The sequence below is a fragment of the Triplophysa rosa genome, linkage group LG14 (assembly GCF_024868665.1).
Source record: "Triplophysa rosa linkage group LG14, Trosa_1v2, whole genome shotgun sequence".
Classification (NCBI taxonomy): Eukaryota; Metazoa; Chordata; class Actinopteri; order Cypriniformes; family Nemacheilidae; genus Triplophysa; species Triplophysa rosa.
The window spans coordinates 19,924,255-19,943,664 of NC_079903.1; the positions used below are offsets into that span (position 1 = coordinate 19,924,255).

Genomic DNA, 19,410 nt, shown 5'->3' on the forward strand with positions numbered 1-19,410 from the left:
TTGTGTGACATTTTGATAATACAGATTGTTATTCTGCTTTTCTGTATTTATCAGTTATAAAGGTTCATCCTTTTTACTTTTATGACTAGATCGTCATGTGTTGTGATATTCTGTGTTCTATTTTCTAACATTTCTATTTAGTATTTCAATTCATGTGTGTTTATCGAATTTTGGTATAGTAAACTTAAAGTGAATAACAAGAAATCTAAAATGTCTCTCTGCATCCTAATTTGCATACTAGCCTTCCTAAATTGTATTAAAAATTAAAATAAGTGTGTCCCACGTATGTATGTTGAAATGAGTATTCTCAACGTACCTGGATGGTCTACGATTTCCATAGAATATTCGAAGTGTAGATGCATGGGCACTCAAATGGATGAAATTACCCACAACTTACCTCAAGATGTTGGAGTTTAGAGACGCTACCCTGTAGGGCTGTTTATCACCAACAACTTCACGAAACGATACGCATCGTGATACAAGGTCACTATAAGTATCACTATATGGGCCAATTTTTACATTTCTTTTGCTCAGAATTTAGTAACAGTATTATCTGTTCATTGAATAACCAGTGTTAAAACAACTGATAACTGAAGAACATTTGATACTAAAACAAACCACAAGATGATCAGTTTAATTGTTCGGGATTACTCTAGGTTCAGATCATATTATATATTTAGAGCAAAATATAGGCCTACTTGCAGAAACTTGTCATAACTGCTTTACTTACACAACACACAGCATTTAATGTGGACATCATCATTGTTTTGGTATGATTATAATGGTTTCNGATAGTTAATCTGACAAATCAATGCTCACCAGTTGTATAAAACAGTTTTGAGAAATTACGAGTATAAAGAAAATACACCAGATCAAGTCCTTATACCCTTGTTTCTAAAACAGTTATTATTCTAGGCTACATCATATGTGTAACGGGATGTAGCGTATTGAGGCGCACGACAAGGAGTATATTCCACAAGAAGTATTTAATGAATCCACAAAGTATACTAGAGGAAACACAACCACACGTAACACAAGTTAAACCGCACAATGAACACAGGCAAACACGGGGCTTAAACACAATGGAGAACATAATCAGAGAGGACAGAAACAGGTGTGGGGCAATTAACCACCAGGGAAACTAATGAGGGAAAACAGGAACACAGAAAACGAAACGAAACGGACTAAAACTGTGACAAATATGTATGCATGTCAGCATGTGTTTTACAAACAGACAATATTTATAATGAATGAAGATGAATATCGGCGTAACAAACGTACAGTGGGCCTCATTTATGAAACACACGGAGAAGTCTCCCACAATGACACTTTCTTTTGTCTTTTTTGTCATCACTAACAGAATTTCTTCAATCTTTGTTTAGGTTTATTAAACCACCATATGAATCATTTGAACTGTGTGAAAAAAGAAAGAGATTATTGATACTGGAATTGTGTCTGCAAGCTGCTCTCTGTCAAAAAGATATGAAAGAAACAACGGTGAAGATGCTGCTGTCATCTGTTCATTATGATCAATGTGATTTTCTGCTGGATCTGTGTTCACATGTGAAGAACTATGAGAGTCAAACAGGCAGAAGTGTCCTACCAGCATTACAGTCAATATATCATCAGTCATCTCCTGAAGTCTGGATCATAAACCTCTCAGAGAGAAAGAGCTCCATCCTCCTAGAAGTGCTGAAACTCCAAACAGAGAAGAAACCAGTAGAGCTGAGAGGCTGCTCAGATGAAGAGAGTGAAGTGAGAGGATTCCTCCAGTGTCTGCCGTACATCTCACAACTCAGGTGAGATTCCAGTAGTATAAGTACAGCTTTTATTGCCAATTTTTGGAATATAAATATGTTTCTCTGTACTTTGCAAGATGTAAACACTGGTCCAGTTTCTTTTTTCATGTTCCAGTTTCTGAAGTCAATTTTTACTATCATTTTTGAATCGTACATATAAAGTTAAAAGTTTTTCGTTGAAGGGCATGTCTGTGGTGACCTGACAAAGTTTGATGTTTCGCCATGAAACAGGAAAGCTGTTGTAACAGAGGCATACAATGTCCAACCTGCCCCAAACTTCAGTCCTGGCCTGAAGACTTATCCAATGTTAGTTTTCACTTATAATCATAGTGCCACCAACTGGCAGTAGGAAATGTGGCACATAAAAATACATGAGAAAATCCTCCTATAATATACGCGCTTCCCAATACCCACAAAAAATCTTTCTTGACGGTCTCCTCCCAATGCCTTCCTGTCTCCTCTCCACTGTACTCTCTCATTAAAGGCATAAATGCCTCAAAATATAACCTTTATGAAACTTGTGTCAATACAAATGGTAATTAATTTACCTAAACAGGTTTCTGCACTTTGACTAAAATTAAACCATGATTTGTTTTCCTAAAATACTTCTCATAGTTGGAGCCGATAGCCTGGTGGGCAGTGCTCCGACATGTGGCGTGGTTGTGCATCGGGCGACCTGAGTTCGATTCCCGTCTCGTGGTCCTTTCCCGAACCCACCCCTTTCTCTCTCCCACTTCGCTTCCTGTCCTCTCTGTCACTAAGCTGTACAAATAAAGCCAAAAATGGCAAAAACTAATCTTTAAAAAAAAAAGTAATACTTTTTTTACAATACAATAAGTTTATAGCCTAAATGACCGTATGGTTTTATAAACGTTTAACTTTTATAATTTTTACCACATTGGAATTGAACCTGGGAATCAATAAGAATCAGAATTGATCAAAATCAAACGATACCCAACCCTTTTCCTAAACCAAACTAATATTGACAGTGTAGACAGAAAAGACTGAAACATGATAATCACTTTTTCTGTGGAATTTAACCTACTTGCATTTGTACCATAAATGACTGAGAATATTTACAATACATTCTTTTAATGACGAGATAAACAGATCAAATCTCTTTTTCTATAGATTTTGCGAAGATACTTTGAAAAAAGAAGAAACCAAAAAGTCGTCATTCCAGTTTCTGGTGAATCTGTTCACTGCAGCATCAGAGAGTGACACAGATACAGGAGACAAATACACTGAACTATTGACATCTGTGTGCAGCTACACATCTTTCCCCTGTGATAGACATGATGATGAGCATTTTTATTATTTTAATTATCCGTATAATCAATGTGATTTTCTGCTGGATCTGTACTCACATGTGAAGAACTATGAGAGTCAAACAGGCAGAAGTGTCCTACCAGCATTACAGTCAATATATCAGTCATCTCCTGAAGTCTGGAGAATAAACCTCTCAGAGAGAAAGAGCTCCATCNCAGCATTACAGTCAATATATCATCAGTCATCTCCTGAAGTCTGGATCATAAACCTCTCAGAGAGAAAGAGCTCCATCCTCCTAGAAGTGCTGAAACTCCAAACAGAGAAGAAACCAGTAGAGCTGAGAGGCTGCTCAGATGAAGAGAGTGAAGTGAGAGGATTCCTCCAGTGTCTGCCGTACATCTCAACTTAGGTGAGATTCCAGTAATAATATAGAATTTGTCTTTGGTTTTTATATGTACAATTCAGTGAGTTGTTATAATATTATGACCAACTATAATCTAGTTTTTTATGTCGTTGTTAAGCGAGGCTAATCTCTAAACACAATTATATTGGAATGAAAATGAATACACAATGCTAAAAGAGAAAACCTTCAAGTTAGGAATAAACCCAGCAAACACAGAACCTTACCCCTAACGTTAGTTTTTGGTTCCCTTTTGGTTATTTCTTTGGGAACAAAAAATAACGTTCTAAGAACGTTCTTTTCAGGTTTTATTTTTTCCAACCAGAAAATAACGTTCCCAGAACGATTGCAGGCTGTGTTTTTTTTTTAATAACCAGAAAGTAACGTTCCCGTGTTTTAGATTACGAAAGTTACTTGTTCTTTTGGTTATTTTTTGCAACCAGAAAATAACCAGAAATAACGTTCCTGATGGTTATGTATTGGTTATTTTTTGCAACCAGAAAATAACCAGAAAGTAACGTTCCCTGATGGTTATTTTCTGGTTATTTTTTGCAACCAGAAAATAACCAGAAAGTAACGTTCCCTGATGGTTCTTTTTTTTGGCTATTTTTTTATGGTAAAAATAGTCAAAACTGGTAAACGTCAGTGACATGTGCAATACATAAATTATAAGATCACATTGAAAACTCAAATGAAATTAATAAATGTGCCCTTTAATGGCTGAAAATAATAAACTAGTTAAGCTAAATGAAAATACAATCATCTATATCCATGTGTATTTCTTTAGTGTGGTTGTCTGTTACTGTACTGTGTGTGCGCTCAAGCACGTGCATTCTCCCTCTGCCGCGCTGGTCACGAAGCGGCGTAGGTGGAAGAACCCAATGCAGGCAGGCAGTGAATGGGTTAACAGACAAGACTTTATTATAAAACAAAAAAGAACTAAAACCCGAGAGGGGTAAACGAAAAGTAACAAAATAATAAAACGAACAACAGGACCAAGCTAACTAAACACTAAACTAGAAATACATAGACAAAGACTAAACTAGTACACTTACTAATGACAGGGGAAAACAGGAACATACGGCGCATATGAGGCCGGGAGCACATGGGACGTAATGGTTGACATCAATACACGCACATACAAACGTAATACAAGAGCACAGGACAAAGAAACAAGAGGGATTATAGGGAAGACAAACGAGAGGATAACGACACAAGGCAGGTGTGGGTAATCAAACACTCAGGGAAAGATAACAAGGAAACGAGAGGAGCGGGGCCAATGACGAGACACTGGAGAGAACGTATATTATTGTCAAAAGGACAATAATATGTTTCTCTCCACACATAACCAAAGGCTTGCATGACTCTGCTACAGGACCAAGAAAAACATGACTAAATGAAGCAGAGCCATGACAGAAGCCCCCCCTTTAATGAGCACCTCCAGGTGCTCACCAAGGGGTAGACGGACGAGACAAGACAGACTGGGAGACAGACAGGACAAGGCAAAACAAAGAAAACAAAATCAAGGGGACAAACATGGGCAAGACAAACGAACAGGACTTGGGTGGGACAATCAAAAACTAACAAACAATGGGAGGGGGAGGGGCCAAACACTGGCTCATGGGAGGCAGTCCATGGGGGAGGGGAGAAAGAGGAACAGTCTTAGTCCCCGGCTGCGCTCGAGGGCGCGGAGTCCTGGGGGACTTAGGAGGAGTCCTAGGGGGGACAGTCTTTGACCCTGGGGGTCTTCCCGGGGCCGGCTTGGCTGCCAGACTGGGGACCGGCTGGAAGGCCGGCTGACAGCTTGAGCCGGCTGGAAGGCCGGCTGGACAGGGCTTGACGCCGGCTGGAAGGCCGGCTGGACAGGGCTTGACGCCGGCTGGAAGGCCGGCTGGACAGGGCTTGACACCGGCTGGAAGGCCGGCTGGACAGGGCTTGACGCCGGCTGGAAGGCCGGCTGGACAGGGCTTGACGATCCATTACCGCGTGACGTGACGCGTCCAGTATACAGAAAGTTTCCTCCATCCCTTTTTTATCATTTTTTTAGTGTGTAAACACTCACTTTTTCATCCCTTTATTTTGTGTGACATTTTGATAATACAGATTGTTATTCTGCTTTTCTGTATTTATCAGTTATAAAGGTTCATCCTTTTTACTTTTATGAATAGATCGTCATGTGTTGTGATATTCTGTGTTCTATTTTCTAACATTTCTATTTAGTATTTCAATTCATGTGTGTTTATCGAATTTTGGTATAGTAAACTTAAAGTGAATAACAAGAAATCTAAAATGTCTCTCTGCATCCTAATTTGCATACTAGCCTTCCTAAATTGTATTAAAAATTAAAATAAGTGTGTCCCACGTATGTATGTTGAAATGAGTATTCTCAAAGTACCTGGATGGTCTACGATTTCCATAGAATATTCGAAGTGTAGATGCATGGGCACTCAAATGGATGAAATTACCCACAACTTACCTCAAGATGTTGGAGTTTAGAGACGCTACCCTGTAGGGCTGTTTATCACCAACAACTTCACGAAACGATACGCATCGTGATACAAGGTCACTATAAGTATCACTATATGGGCCAATTTTTACATTTCTTTTGCTCAGAATTTAGTAACAGTATTATCTGTTCATTGAATAACCAGTGTTAAAACAACTGATAACTGAAGAACATTTGATACTAAAACAAACCACAAGATGATCAGTTTAATTGTTCGGGATTACTCTAGGTTCAGATCATATTATATATTTAGAGCAAAATATAGGCCTACTTGCAGAAACTTGTCATAACTGCTTAATAGTTAATCTGACAAATCAATGCTCACCAGTTGTATAAAACAGTTTTGAGAAATTAAGAGTATAAAGAAAATACACCAGATCAAGTCCTTATACCCTTGTTTCTAAAACAGTTATTATTCTAGGCTACATCATATGTGTAACGGGATGTAGCGTATTGAGGCGCACGACAAGGAGTATATTCCACAAGAAGTATTTAATGAATCCACAAAGTATACTAGAGGAAACACAACCACACGTAACACAAGTTAAACCGCACAATGAACACAGGCAAACACGGGGCTTAAACACAATGGAGAACATAATCAGAGAGGACAGAAACAGGTGTGGGGCAATTAACCACCAGGGAAACTAATGAGGGAAAACAGGAACACAGAAAACGAAACGAAACGGACTAAAACTGTGACAAATATGTATGCATGTCAGCATGTGTTTTACAAACAGACAATATTTATAATGAATGAAGATGAATATCGGCGTAACAAACGTATGAAACACGTGGAGAAGTCTGCCACAATGACACTTTCTTTTGTCTTTTTTGTCATCACTAACAGAATTTCTTCAATCTTTGTTTAGGTTTATTAAACCACCATATGAATCATTTGAACTGTGGGAAAAAAGAAAGAGATTATTGATACTGGAATTGTGTCTGCAAGCTGCTCTCTGTCAAAAAGATATGAAAGAAACAACGGTGAAGATGCTGCTGTCATCTGTTCATTATGATCAATGTGATTTTCTGCTGGATCTGTGTTCACATGTGAAGAACTATGAGAGTCAAACAGGCAGAAGTGTCCTACCAGCATTACAGTCAATATATCATCAGTCATCTCCTGAAGTCTGGATCATAAACCTCTCAGAGAGAAAGAGCTCCATCCTCCTAGAAGTGCTGAAACTCCAAACAGAGAAGAAACCAGTAGAGCTGAGAGGCTGCTCAGATGAAGAGAGTGAAGTGAGAGGATTCCTCCAGTGTCTGCCGTACATCTCACAACTCAGGTGAGATTCCAGTAGTATAAGTACAGCTTTTATTGCCAATTTTTGGAATATAAATATGTTTCTCTGTACTTTGCAAGATGTAAACACTGGTCCAGTTTCTTTTTTCATGTTCCAGTTTCTGAAGTCAATTTTTACTATCATTTTTGAATCGTACATATAAAGTTAAAAGTTTTTCGTTGAAGGGCATGTCTGTGGTGACCTGACAAAGTTTGATGTTTCGCCATGAAACAGGAAAGCTGTTGTAACAGAGGCATACAATGTCCAACCTGCCCCAAACTTCAGTCCTGGCCTGAAGACTTATCCAATGTTAGTTTTCACTTATAATCATAGTGCCACCAACTGGCAGTAGGAAATGTGGCACATAAAAATACATGAGAAAATCCTCCTATAATATACGCGCTTCCCAATACCCACAAAAAATCTTTCTTGACGGTCTCCTCCCAATGCCTTCCTGTCTCCTCTCCACTGTACTCTCTCATTAAAGGCATAAATGCCTCAAAATATAACCTTTATGAAACTTGTGTCAATACAAATGGTAATTAATTTACCTAAACAGGTTTCTGCACTTTGACTAAAATTAAACCATGATTTGTTTTCCTAAAATACTTCTCATAGTTGGAGCCGATAGCCTGGTGGGCAGTGCTCCGACATGTGGCGTGGTTGTGCATCGGGCGACCTGAGTTCGATTCCCGTCTCGTGGTCCTTTCCCGAACCCACCCCTTTCTCTCTCCCACTTCGCTTCCTGTCCTCTCTGTCACTAAGCTGTACAAATAAAGCCAAAAATGGCAAAAACTAATCTTTAAAAAAAAAAGTAATACTTTTTTTACAATACAATAAGTTTATAGCCTAAATGACCGTATGGTTTTATAAATGTTTAACTTTTATAATTTTTACCACATTGGAATTGAACCTGGGAATCAATAAGAATCAGAATTGATAAAAATCAAATGATACCCATCCCTTTTCCTAAACCAAACTAATATTGACAGTGTAGACAGAAAAGACTGAAACATGATAATCACTTTTTGTGTGGAATTTAACCTACTTGCATTTGTACCATAAATGACTGAGAATATTTACAATACATTCTTTTAATGACGAGATAAACAGATCAAATCTCTTTTTCTATAGATTTTGCGAAGATACTTTGTATAAAGAAGAAACCATAAAGTCGTCATTCCAGTTTCTGGTGAATCTGTTCACTGCAGCATCAGAGAGTGACACAGGAGACAAATACACTGAACTATTGACATCTGTGTGCAACTACACATCTTTCCCCTGTGATAGACATGATGAGGATTATTTTTATTTTAAATATCAATGTGATTTTCTGCTGGATCTGTGTTCACATGTGAAGGACTATGAGAGTGAAACAGGCAGAAGTGTCCTACCAGCATTACAGTCAATATATCATCAGTCATCTCCTGAAGTCTGGATCATAAACCTCTCAGAGAGAAAGAGCTCCATCCTCCTAGAAGTGCTGAAACTCCAAACAGAGAAGAAACCAGTAGAGCTGAGAGGCTGCTCAGATGAAGAGAGTGAAGTGAGAGGATTCCTCCAGTGTCTGCCGTACATCTCACAACTCAGGTGAGATTCCAGTAGTATAAGTACAGCTTTTATTGCCAATTTTTGGAATATAAATATGTTTCTCTGTACTTTGCAAGATGTAAACACTGGTCCAGTTTCTTTTTTCATGTTCCAGTTTCTGAAGTCAATTTTTGAATCGTACATATAAAGTTAAAAGTTTTTCGTTGAAGGGCATGTCTGTGGTGACCTGACAAAGTTTGATGTTTCGCCATGAAACAGGAAAGCTGTTGTAACAGAGGCATACAATGTCCAACCTGCCCCAAACTTCAGTCCTGGCCTGAAGACTTATCCAATGTTAGTTTTCACTTATAGTCATAGTGCCACCAACTGGCAGTAGGAAATGTGGCACATAAAAATACATGAGAAAATCCTCCTATAATATACGTGCTTCCCAATACCCACAAAAAATCTTTCTTGATGGTCCTTTGCTGAACCTGCTCCCCCGTCTCCTCCCAATGCCTTCCTGTCTCCTCTCCACTGTACTCTCTCATTAAAGGCATAAACGCCTCAAAATATAACCTTTATGAAACTTGTGTCAATACAAATGGTAATCAATTTGCCAAACAAGGTTTCTGCACTTTGACTAAAATTAAACCATGATTTGTTTTCCTAAAATACTTCTCATAGTTGGAGCCGATAGCCTGGTGGGCAGTGCTCCGACATGTGGTGTGGTTGTGCATCGGGCGACCTGAGTTCAATTCCCGTCTCGTGGTCCTTTCCCGAACCGACCCCTTTCTCTCTCCCACTTCGCTTCCTATCCTCTCTGTCACTAAGCTGTACAAATAAAGCCAAAAATGACAAAAACAAATCTTTAAAAAAAAAAAGTAATACTTTTTTTACAATACAATAAGTTTATAGCCTAAATGACCGTATGGTTTTATAAATGTTTAACTTTTATAATTTTTACCACATTGGAATTGAACCTGGGAATCAATAAGAATCAGAATTGATAAAAATCAAATGATACCCATCCCTTTTCCTAAACCAAACTAATATTGACAGTGTAGACAGAAAAGACTGAAACATGATAATCACTTTTTGTGTGGAATTTAACCTACTTGCATTTGTACCATAAATGACTGAGAATATTTACAATACATTCTTTTAATGACGAGATAAACAGATCAAATCTCTTTTTCTATAGATTTTGCGAAGATACTTTGTATAAAGAAGAAACCATAAAGTCGTCATTCCAGTTTCTGGTGAATCTGTTCACTGCAGCATCAGAGAGTGACACAGGAGACAAATACACTGAACTATTGACATCTGTGTGCAACTACACATCTTTCCCCTGTGATAGACATGATGAGGATTATTTTTATTTTAAATATCAATGTGATTTTCTGCTGGATCTGTGTTCACATGTGAAGGACTATGAGAGTGAAACAGGCAGAAGTGTCCTACCAGCATTACAGTCAATATATCATCAGTCATCTCCTGAAGTCTGGATCATAAACCTCTCAGAGAGAAAGAGCTCCATCCTCCTAGAAGTGCTGAAACTCCAAACAGAGAAGAAACCAGTAGAGCTGATAGACTGGACACATGAAGAGAGTGAAGTGAGAGGATTCCTCCAGTGTCTGCCGTACATCTCTGAATTAAGGTCTGTAATGAGAGTTCATTCTGCCTTTTTGTAGTTATTTTATGCAGTGTTGTATTTTAACACCACTGTTTCTTTTAAGCTTTATTTGCCATTTTTTGTAATAAACTTGCTTCACACAGTGCAATAATATTGAATAAAGAACACCAACCTTACCATGCTTACCAGTGTAGGATATATCGTTTACATAGTTACGATGCTTAGTTAATTCATGTACGTGAAGTCAGCAGTCAAAAACAGACTGCCGTTGACCATTTAAAAACAAGCACAGTAGAAAGCCGTGTAATAAAAATGTATTCTTTTATTTTTATTTGCAGGAATTCTGAGAAATGTATTCCATCATTGTGTAAAGAGTTTGGGCTCAAAGTAAAGAGAGACGAGGTGACTCCTCTGCTTCAGGCTCTGATGTTTACAGTCACTCTCAGTGGAAAATTACCCAGCAGCACCTGCAGATGCGTGGGGAGAGTACTGAGCCTCTCACCTTCAAAACTAAACCTGACTCTAAAACCACAAGCCATCTCTCTCAAAGGAGTCCGATCACTCTTCACACACATCACACACCTGCAGAAACTCAGGTAGGACACATCATCAGCATCATCTCAGCAGTAATATTTATAATGTGGTTTTCCTCATAATCCTTGACTTTGTCTTTAACAGTCTTGAAGACAGAATGGTGATGATGATGGTCAGAGCTCTGAGGTCATTTAATGGCTGTTCTCCACTGATCACAGATGAGCTTTCAGTGGTCAATAAAGACTCAAAGCAAACTCACAGTAGGATTGTGAGCAGCTTAACTTCTCTCTTGAGACGACTGTCTGTCAGATGTCTGGATCTTACTGAATGTAAACTAGAGGCTGTGTCCGTCACTGCTCTGTTGTGTCTTCAGGGACTCCAGACTATCAGGTCTGTGTTCAGCACTGTTGAATTGTTTTTGCTAAGTAAACTGGATTGTTTTACAAGCTGACAAAGTCCTGTTCTGCGTGTATGTTCAGGTTCTCTACAGAGACTCTTCAGCAGCTGGTGTCAGTGGTGTATGAAGCACAAGATGATGAACTGACACGCTGCTTCATGGAGAAGGTGTCTGAAGATCTGACCTCCTGCTCACTGACCTGGAAAGAGATTCATTACTTTCTGCAATATCAATCTCTACTATTTAAGTTGGATTTTAGAAAAAACAAGATCTTTTGTGAAAACATCATAGAACTTGTGCCTTGGTTGGGCAGAATTGAGCTGAAAAGGTAAAATAATTCAACACCTGTTTTGTTTGGTATCCTAAAATCTGGAAGCAAATTGGCATTTTTGAGCCACTGGTTCTATCAGAGATTTTCAATTATATTTTTTAATGTATGTGCGTCAAAACAAGTTGAAATCATCTTGCAATATAAGGCCCGGATAACACAGAACACATTTTTGGAGTGAGAGGCGCCTTTTTAAATTGTTTTCTGTTGGCGGTGAGCGTTTTGCGCGCTGTTTATGCGCGCCAGGCGCCTCTCGTTTTGCGCCTGCCGCGCCTCGCGGATTTGCTGGAGCGCTCTAGGGCCCGATTCACATTTCACGTCTAAAACCACGCGGAAAACGCGAGCTGCACTGCGTTCTCCTTTTTTTCCAAAGCTCCTGGACTTTGCGCTCCCCCTATTTCCACGCGCCCTCTGCGTGCAGGGCCGGATTATCCAATGGGCATTATGGGCACAGGCCCAGGGGCCCATGCGCGCTTGGGGCCCAGGCAAGGGAGAACATTTTCACATAACAGCGTTTACGCCATATTCATTCTGCCGTGCGCTTCTCTCTCCCGCGCACATGGAGGTGCACACACAAAACAGTGTTTCTAAATTAGGAAGTCTGTCTTTTGATTTAATCACTTTTACGAGCCCTCCAGCGGCTTTTGTTTAGAAGAAGCGCATAGCGACAAATCTAGCGACTTTTTGGATAAACCTTAGCTTTCATTCAGTGGGAAAATGTCGCCAATGCTGCCCCACCAGCGCGAGGTCTCTCTTTCCCGGCAGGAAGCAGCAGCACCGTACGACAGGTAACTTGTGAATAAAATGAGTACAAAAGAACGTTTCCAACAACCTGTCACTAGCCGGGTTTCCATCCAAAATTGCCAATTTAGCTTATGCGCAAATTTGGAATATCGCATAAAACATTTGCGAATAAGCACCGTTTCCATCCAACTAGTCAACCGTCACTTCCTAATAAACTGGCACTAAATATCAGTAGCCACTGAATATAATAGTTTTCAAATATAATAATACTTGCGCAAACAGACGATTAGAAAACTCAATAAATGCGCTGCTTTTGTGGATGCCTGCTGTTCGGGAAACACAGTCCTGATAGGTCTAAGAGGCAATTACAGAAATACTTGACGACTTTGCTCAGGCGTTTAAGAATGACCATCACAACATTTCTGATGCTGTGTCACAAGATCATTACACTGGTTAGTCAGGTTACACCGGCCGTCTCATAGTGCAGTTAGGTGAGTTTTTGGAGGAATTTATTCGGCAAATGCGTTTCCATCTCCCATTATTCGCATAAACCTTTTTCGCAAAAATGAAAAACCACCTCAAGCGAGCATAAAAACTTTTTTGCGAATTAAGCGTTTTTAATTCGAAATTTGGCGTTTCCATCACTTTTGTGAATTATTTTATATTGATATAATGTTGATCCAGTAACTGCCTTAAATGACCAATATTTAGCCTTCATTATTAGATAATCCACAGTGCTTTTACATACATTGCAAAATGTTTAAAATATATATATGAAGATGTCATAATATATATGCTAAAGAAGTATACTTATAATACTTGTTAATGTCGTTTACTGTAACACATTACACGCTTACATAATAACGCGAGTCGCGAGGTGCTTGTTACACAAATAAAGTTTAACAAATGGACAAATTACTCTTGTAGTATAATCATTGACAAAGACTGCCCTGCCCGTTTAGTCTTTGAAAAAATTAAGATGGAAATACAGTATTTTAGAATTGAATTTAAGAATATTTTTTAAGAACTTTCTGTAATTTATCTGAAGAAAGTTCTTATATTTTCTCTTAAGAACAGTTTTGTGAATCTGGCATGTTTGTGTTGAATTATGGAAGAATCTGATAGAACTGAATTAAAAGGTTGAGGTGTGGTAGTGTGTGCTTGAATATGCCAGTGAGTTACAGTATTCAGGGAAAGGTCTTAATATTGTTGTTGCTGGTCCAGGAAGGCCTTGTTGCAATCATGTGGTGTAAATCCTGTATGATGGAGGATGTGTACAGGTGTTGATATTGTCCTTCAGGTTGTGATCATAGTTTGTAACTTGTCAATGTAATCCTGTAATCCTGAAACATAGAGGTGTTTCATACACATAGTACCCTAGGCTAATTTAAAACTTTATTGTGCGCATGTGTGTGTATGGGGGGGTCCATAAGACACTTGTGCCCAGGGGCCTCTGAATTCTTAATCCTGCGTCTGCGTGTACCTTTTAAGGCCGATTCACATTTCGCGTCTTCTCGCACATATTGTTATTTTAAATGTAGACGCGCGGCAACCGCGGGAAATAGGGGGCGGGGCATGCGGTGCGACGCGCTCTTTTTTCAGGAGCGTCGGCGCCGCATCGAGATGAAAAAATCTCAACTTTTCAGAAAGGCGCAAGCGCACCGCAGGTCATGTGACAAGAACCAACCAGCCAATATAGACAAGCTCAATGAAAATGGAGACACAGATGATCACAGCATAACTAAATCTAGTAGCAGAGTTATTGCAAGGTATTTTCAGTGCATATAATCCATATATCCTTTGTTTATACCCCTCGTCTCAACGCTATCTGGCCCATGGTTGCTTAGCGACGACAGACGCCAGGAGACGCAGTCCAGGCGCTTTGGAAAAAAAAGAGAACGCAGTGCAGCTCGCGTTTTCCGCGCGGTTTTGAGGTATGGCGTTCCATACGGTCCAAAAAATGACTTTGCAGCACACACTCGTCTCACTGAACGTGACGTCTGCGTCTGCCAAACGTGACGTCTGCGTCTGCCACTTCACTCATTCCTCTGCATGAACGTGACGTCTGCGCCTGCTAAACGTGACGTCTGCGTCTGCAGCGCAAAACGGACGGACTTGATTTAGTCCAAGCTCCACCTCCGTGAGTTTAGTGAACGCTATCAAGCGCCCCCGACTGGCTGTTAACGTTAATGTAAGTCTGACATGCACCTATGTGTAAACAATTATTAACAGAAAATAATTGCATACTTTCTGTTTGCCACTGTTAGTAATAAAACGCCAAATAATACATGTTCGCATGAATTTTACTGATCTTAAATTAAGATTTTATTTAAACTAGCAACTAAATGCCTCTTTATATTTAAGGCTTTTAACTTGAGGTTATTTAACATAAAAAATATAACTTAACACAATTAATACTTTTCAGAAGATCGCATGACATTACCTTCTTCTGGTTGCTGCCACCTCTCCCATGCAGACACTGGCACTGTACCTGTTAGGACCGCCATAAATCTAGGGTTCAAAAGGAGGCACGTGACAGAATAAAAATGGTGTTGTGTGTGTGTGTCAGCTGCAAGACTTAAGATCACTCAATTAAAAAAAAGATCTGAAAAAAACTAAAATGTCAAAGGAAGCAAAATAGTTATTTTATTAACAAAATTATTGAAGGGTTTCAAGCTTCAAGAGGGGGGTTAAGCCAAAATAATAAACAAAAGACACTCTACCTAGTAGGGAAAGTAACTAACTAGACTAACACAATAAAAAAGAACCAAAATACAGCAAAATACCCTACCTTCCTTATCTAACAGGAGAAAACAAGAACAAAAGAAAATAAATTGGCACCCACCTCTCTACTAATCTTTTAACTTATGTGTTAACAAAAATGCATCAGTTTAGCAATGAATACATAACAAACACAATTAAATAAACTTTAGGGATATGGCATTTTTCAATAATTTCATATTCGAATATTTGTGCTAATAAAAAAACAAATTTTCGTTTATTTAAATTAAATTGGTCCTGGACCGTGTATCATCTGATCATTTGATTATTCCATTCAATATAACAAACGGAAAAAGAAAAAAAACAGTCGATATTTCGTTTTGGTGTATTTATTTATTGGATTTCCCGTTTCAAGATGAAATAAGAAGAAAAACATCGTTTTGGTTTTTGTGCATACAGAAAAACGGAAAAACGAAATATCGACTATTTTTTTCTTTTTCCGTTTGTTATATTCAATGGAATAGTCAAATGATCAGATGATACACGGACCATGTTGGTTTTCCTCGCACGAAACACTAAGACCTTGCGATTCACTTAAAGCGATTCACCAGTAGTTGTACAACAGCCGAACACTTGTACTACAGGCTAGCCCGATATTCCCTTTTTGTGTTGCGCTTTGAAAAAGGTTGTTTTTATAAATGTAGCCTAATTAATAGTTATATAATATTAATGATAATTTGCTGTTAAAAACGATAAATTATTCAAGTTTCAAGTGCGTTTATATTGTTACCCTGTTGTTCTTTCTGCAGCTTCTGCAGAGAAAAACCCTCTTTATGTTGCACTCTGAAAAAAAAAATTATAAATGGTATATTTGTGGAGTGTGTTGTTGGGTGCGATTAACCGCCAAACCGCATGATTTGTTGCGTCTTCACCGCGTAAGAAACAAAAAACTTACCGTCAGCCCTACCTCCAGCAGCAAATAAAAACAGTAAACTTTCCATTTAAGCACCCAACGCTTTTTTACAAACCTGTGATATATTCTAAGGGAGACTACAATAAGAAGAGGGACCATAAATTGTCAAAATCAGTCTCATTTCCATAAATGATGGCCCCAAGCCGTGTCAAAGGCAGAACTTTAAACATCTCACTGGCCCACTGTTGAAGGTTTATTTTATCCACGCAGTAGTGCAGTTTTTGTGCAGTTTATGTTACCTATAACCATAATTACAGCATACTATTTAATTTGAACTATTTAATTTGATCTTCAGCGTTCTTCAAGTCTTGTGTAGGTTGCATAAACTGCTCAGACTGGTCTTACAAGTTAGTCATCAATTTTTTTTCTGTTAGACTGGTCCTTACTTATTTACATTTACGCATTTGGCAAACTCTTTCATCCAAAGCGATTTACAGTACATGCAAGCTATACATCTTATAGTATATCTTTAAATCAGTTACATAAAAAGGCGATGTCAAGCTTTACCACCGGCCCTGAGAATCGAAACAGCACCTTCTGGCACGAGCGAATCGCTAACCATTAGGCCACAACTTATATTCAACACTATATGAACAATAAACACAAATACAATAATATGACATGTGCCAGTAAACTAGTAAACCTTGCAAATACATACACATTAAACAACAAGTAAAATAATGTTTGATAAAATAAAGATGCTAAAGCTGAGCTTTGCAGAAAAAAACAAATGCTAAAAACAAAACAATTGCATGTAAACAATGAAACAAATCAAAAGTCACAATGGAGTTAACAATAACATAGTAGTGCCTGAATAATTTGCTGTAAGCAATTACATAATTACCCAGGAATGCAACGCTACAGCATGGACAATGATGTACGTTTTCAATGATTATATCGGAAAACTCAGCAGCAATAATCGATCGCATCAGAACCATATAAACATCAGAAAGCAGCAATAACATGCACAACATATAATAATGAGATATAAAATGGTTCTGGACTTAAATGTATTGCACAAACACATTACACAAAGCATAACAAACAGCATAAACTAAGATTGACAGCTGATCCTTGCCAGTGCGCAACACAATTAACAGAATGTCAAAGGAAACAACACATAAACATTAGTTCCTAGGACAGACGCAGACGTCACGTTCAGTGAGAGGAGTTGATGCAAAGTGATTAACCTTAACGATAAAGTAGACGCTTGACACTCTGCATTAAGCCGTGTAGAGTAGCGTGTTACAATACGTGTTAGCAAAACTGAAAACAAATAACTTCACTGCTACACGTGAATGACGCGTGACGTCTGCATAGACGCTTCACGGCCACACGTGATTTACGTGACGTCTGCGTTACGTCAACGTCTCGTCTGCGTCTTGAATTCAATGCAATAAATAGCAGAATACAAAAACAGTTAAGACGTGGAGTGAGACGTTCAGTGAGACGAGTGTGTACTGCAAAGTCATTTTTTAGGACCGTATGGAACGCCATAAAGTAGACGCTTGACACTCTGCATTAAGCCGTGTAGAGTAGCGTGTTACAATACGTGTTAGCAAAACTGAAAACAAATAACTTCACTGCTACACGTGAATGACGCGTGACGTCTGCATAGACGCTTCACTGCCACACGTGATTTACGTGACGTCTGCGTTACGTCAACGTCTCGTCTGCGTCTTGAATTCAATGCAATAAATAGCAGAATACAAAAACAGTTAAGATGTGGAGTGAGACGTTCAGTGAGACGAGTGTGTGCTGCAAAGTCATATTTTTGGACCGTATGGAACGCCATAGAAATGTGAATCGAGCCTACAGCGGTTGCTGTTAACGGTCATATTATCAGAATCTTTAGGCCCGATTCACATTTCGCGTCTAAAACCGCGCGGAAAACGCGAAAAAACTGCTTTCTGAAAAAAAGACTGCGTCGCACCGCATGCGCGTATTTCCGCGCGGCTGCCGCGCGTCTTCATTTAAAATAACGAATATGCGCGCGGAAAAGACGCGAAATGTGAATCGGGCCATAGACGGTTTCAAAGCGGACAGTTCAGCTGATTCGGTGGTTGCCTAGCAACATTTGAAAAAAGCAGAGCGGTGCAGCCTCACGTTTTCAAACATGAAAAATGCGTTTTGTCTAATCGGCCCCTTAATACACCAAATGTTCAAGAACTCCATGTGTTTTTATTGAGAACCTACATGAATGATTCTTATTCTCTGTAGGTTGAGGCCCAGCTTTTTTCTGTCCATCATTGTGGAGATTTATGAGAGTCGCTCTCCTCAGTATGTGTCCGGTCTGTTGAGTTCAGCTGAGAATTACATCAACCTGAAGAGTCAAGTGTTGGATTCAGTTCAGTGTGCAGCTCTGCGCTTCACTCTACAGCACTGCAACTCTGTCAAACTCGATCTGTTCTGGACCTCCATACCAGATGAAGAGCTCAAGAGCTTTCTGCCTCTACTCATCAGAGTCACACAACTCAGGTTTGAACATCTCTGACATTAGATACAGATGTTGTGTTTGTAAACAGTGTTGACAGACCGTTGTTGGTTTATTGATGAATGTATCTGTGTGTTTGTGTCAGTGTTGACAGACAGCTGTTACTGAAGCTGCTTCATTGCTGCAGTTCCTCTGATGATCAGCAGGAGGCAGCAGATCTTCTGCTCTCTGCTCTTCACAACAAACTGGATTTCTCCCGCTGCTCTGCTCTGGATCTGACAGTCACACAGAAGAATCAGAACTATTTGAAGCTGACCATCAAAGATTGTAGAATAATCTCATCTGTGATTCAGACAGCAAAAAGTGTTGTGAAGTTGGTTTTAGAGGACTGTGAGGTCTCTCATACGGCCATGAAACAACTTCTGCCAGTTCTGTCTAAAGTCCTTCTGAGGTAAGAGAAGTGACTTACACAGATAACCTTCAACACACAGTTTACAATGTGGCACGGTATTAATATTCCTCAAGCATTTAATACTGAAGTTTAAATCCTTAATGAACTGGTTTATCTGTTTGTAGCTGTAGTAAAGATCTACGGCTGCAGGTTCTAGGCTGTCTCAGTAAAGGAACTAAGAGAAGCTCTGTGAGGAGGGCTCAGGCTCTTTCACAGGCTTTAGGAGAAGAGCTGGACCTCAGTCACACTCCGATGGATCAGAGAGCTTGTGAACAGCTGGCGGTGTTTCTGGAATATTCTGATGGTCTGACAGAACTGGACCTCAGTCACTGTAAACTCACTGATCAATACATGGAGACACTGTTACCACATCTACACAAGACTCAGACTCTGGAGTGAGTT

At 39.2% G+C, this 19,410-nt stretch overlaps 1 protein-coding gene across 1 annotated transcript in view; it reads left to right on the forward strand.

Moving 5' to 3' along the window:
• LOC130564546 (uncharacterized) overlaps positions 1–19,410 on the forward strand; it is a 36,737-nt gene that overhangs the window by 13,699 nt on the left and 3,628 nt on the right. The window contains exons 3-12 of the mRNA XM_057350672.1: positions 1,383–1,799; positions 6,847–7,263; positions 8,395–8,850; positions 9,995–10,450; positions 10,765–11,022; positions 11,105–11,350; positions 11,440–11,685; positions 18,344–18,601; positions 18,703–19,008; positions 19,134–19,403. Coding sequence (XP_057206655.1) covers positions 1,383–1,799; positions 6,847–7,263; positions 8,395–8,850; positions 9,995–10,450; positions 10,765–11,022; positions 11,105–11,350; positions 11,440–11,685; positions 18,344–18,601; positions 18,703–19,008; positions 19,134–19,403 — 3,330 coding nt within the window. The remainder of the gene's footprint in view (positions 1–1,382; positions 1,800–6,846; positions 7,264–8,394; positions 8,851–9,994; positions 10,451–10,764; positions 11,023–11,104; positions 11,351–11,439; positions 11,686–18,343; positions 18,602–18,702; positions 19,009–19,133; positions 19,404–19,410) is intronic.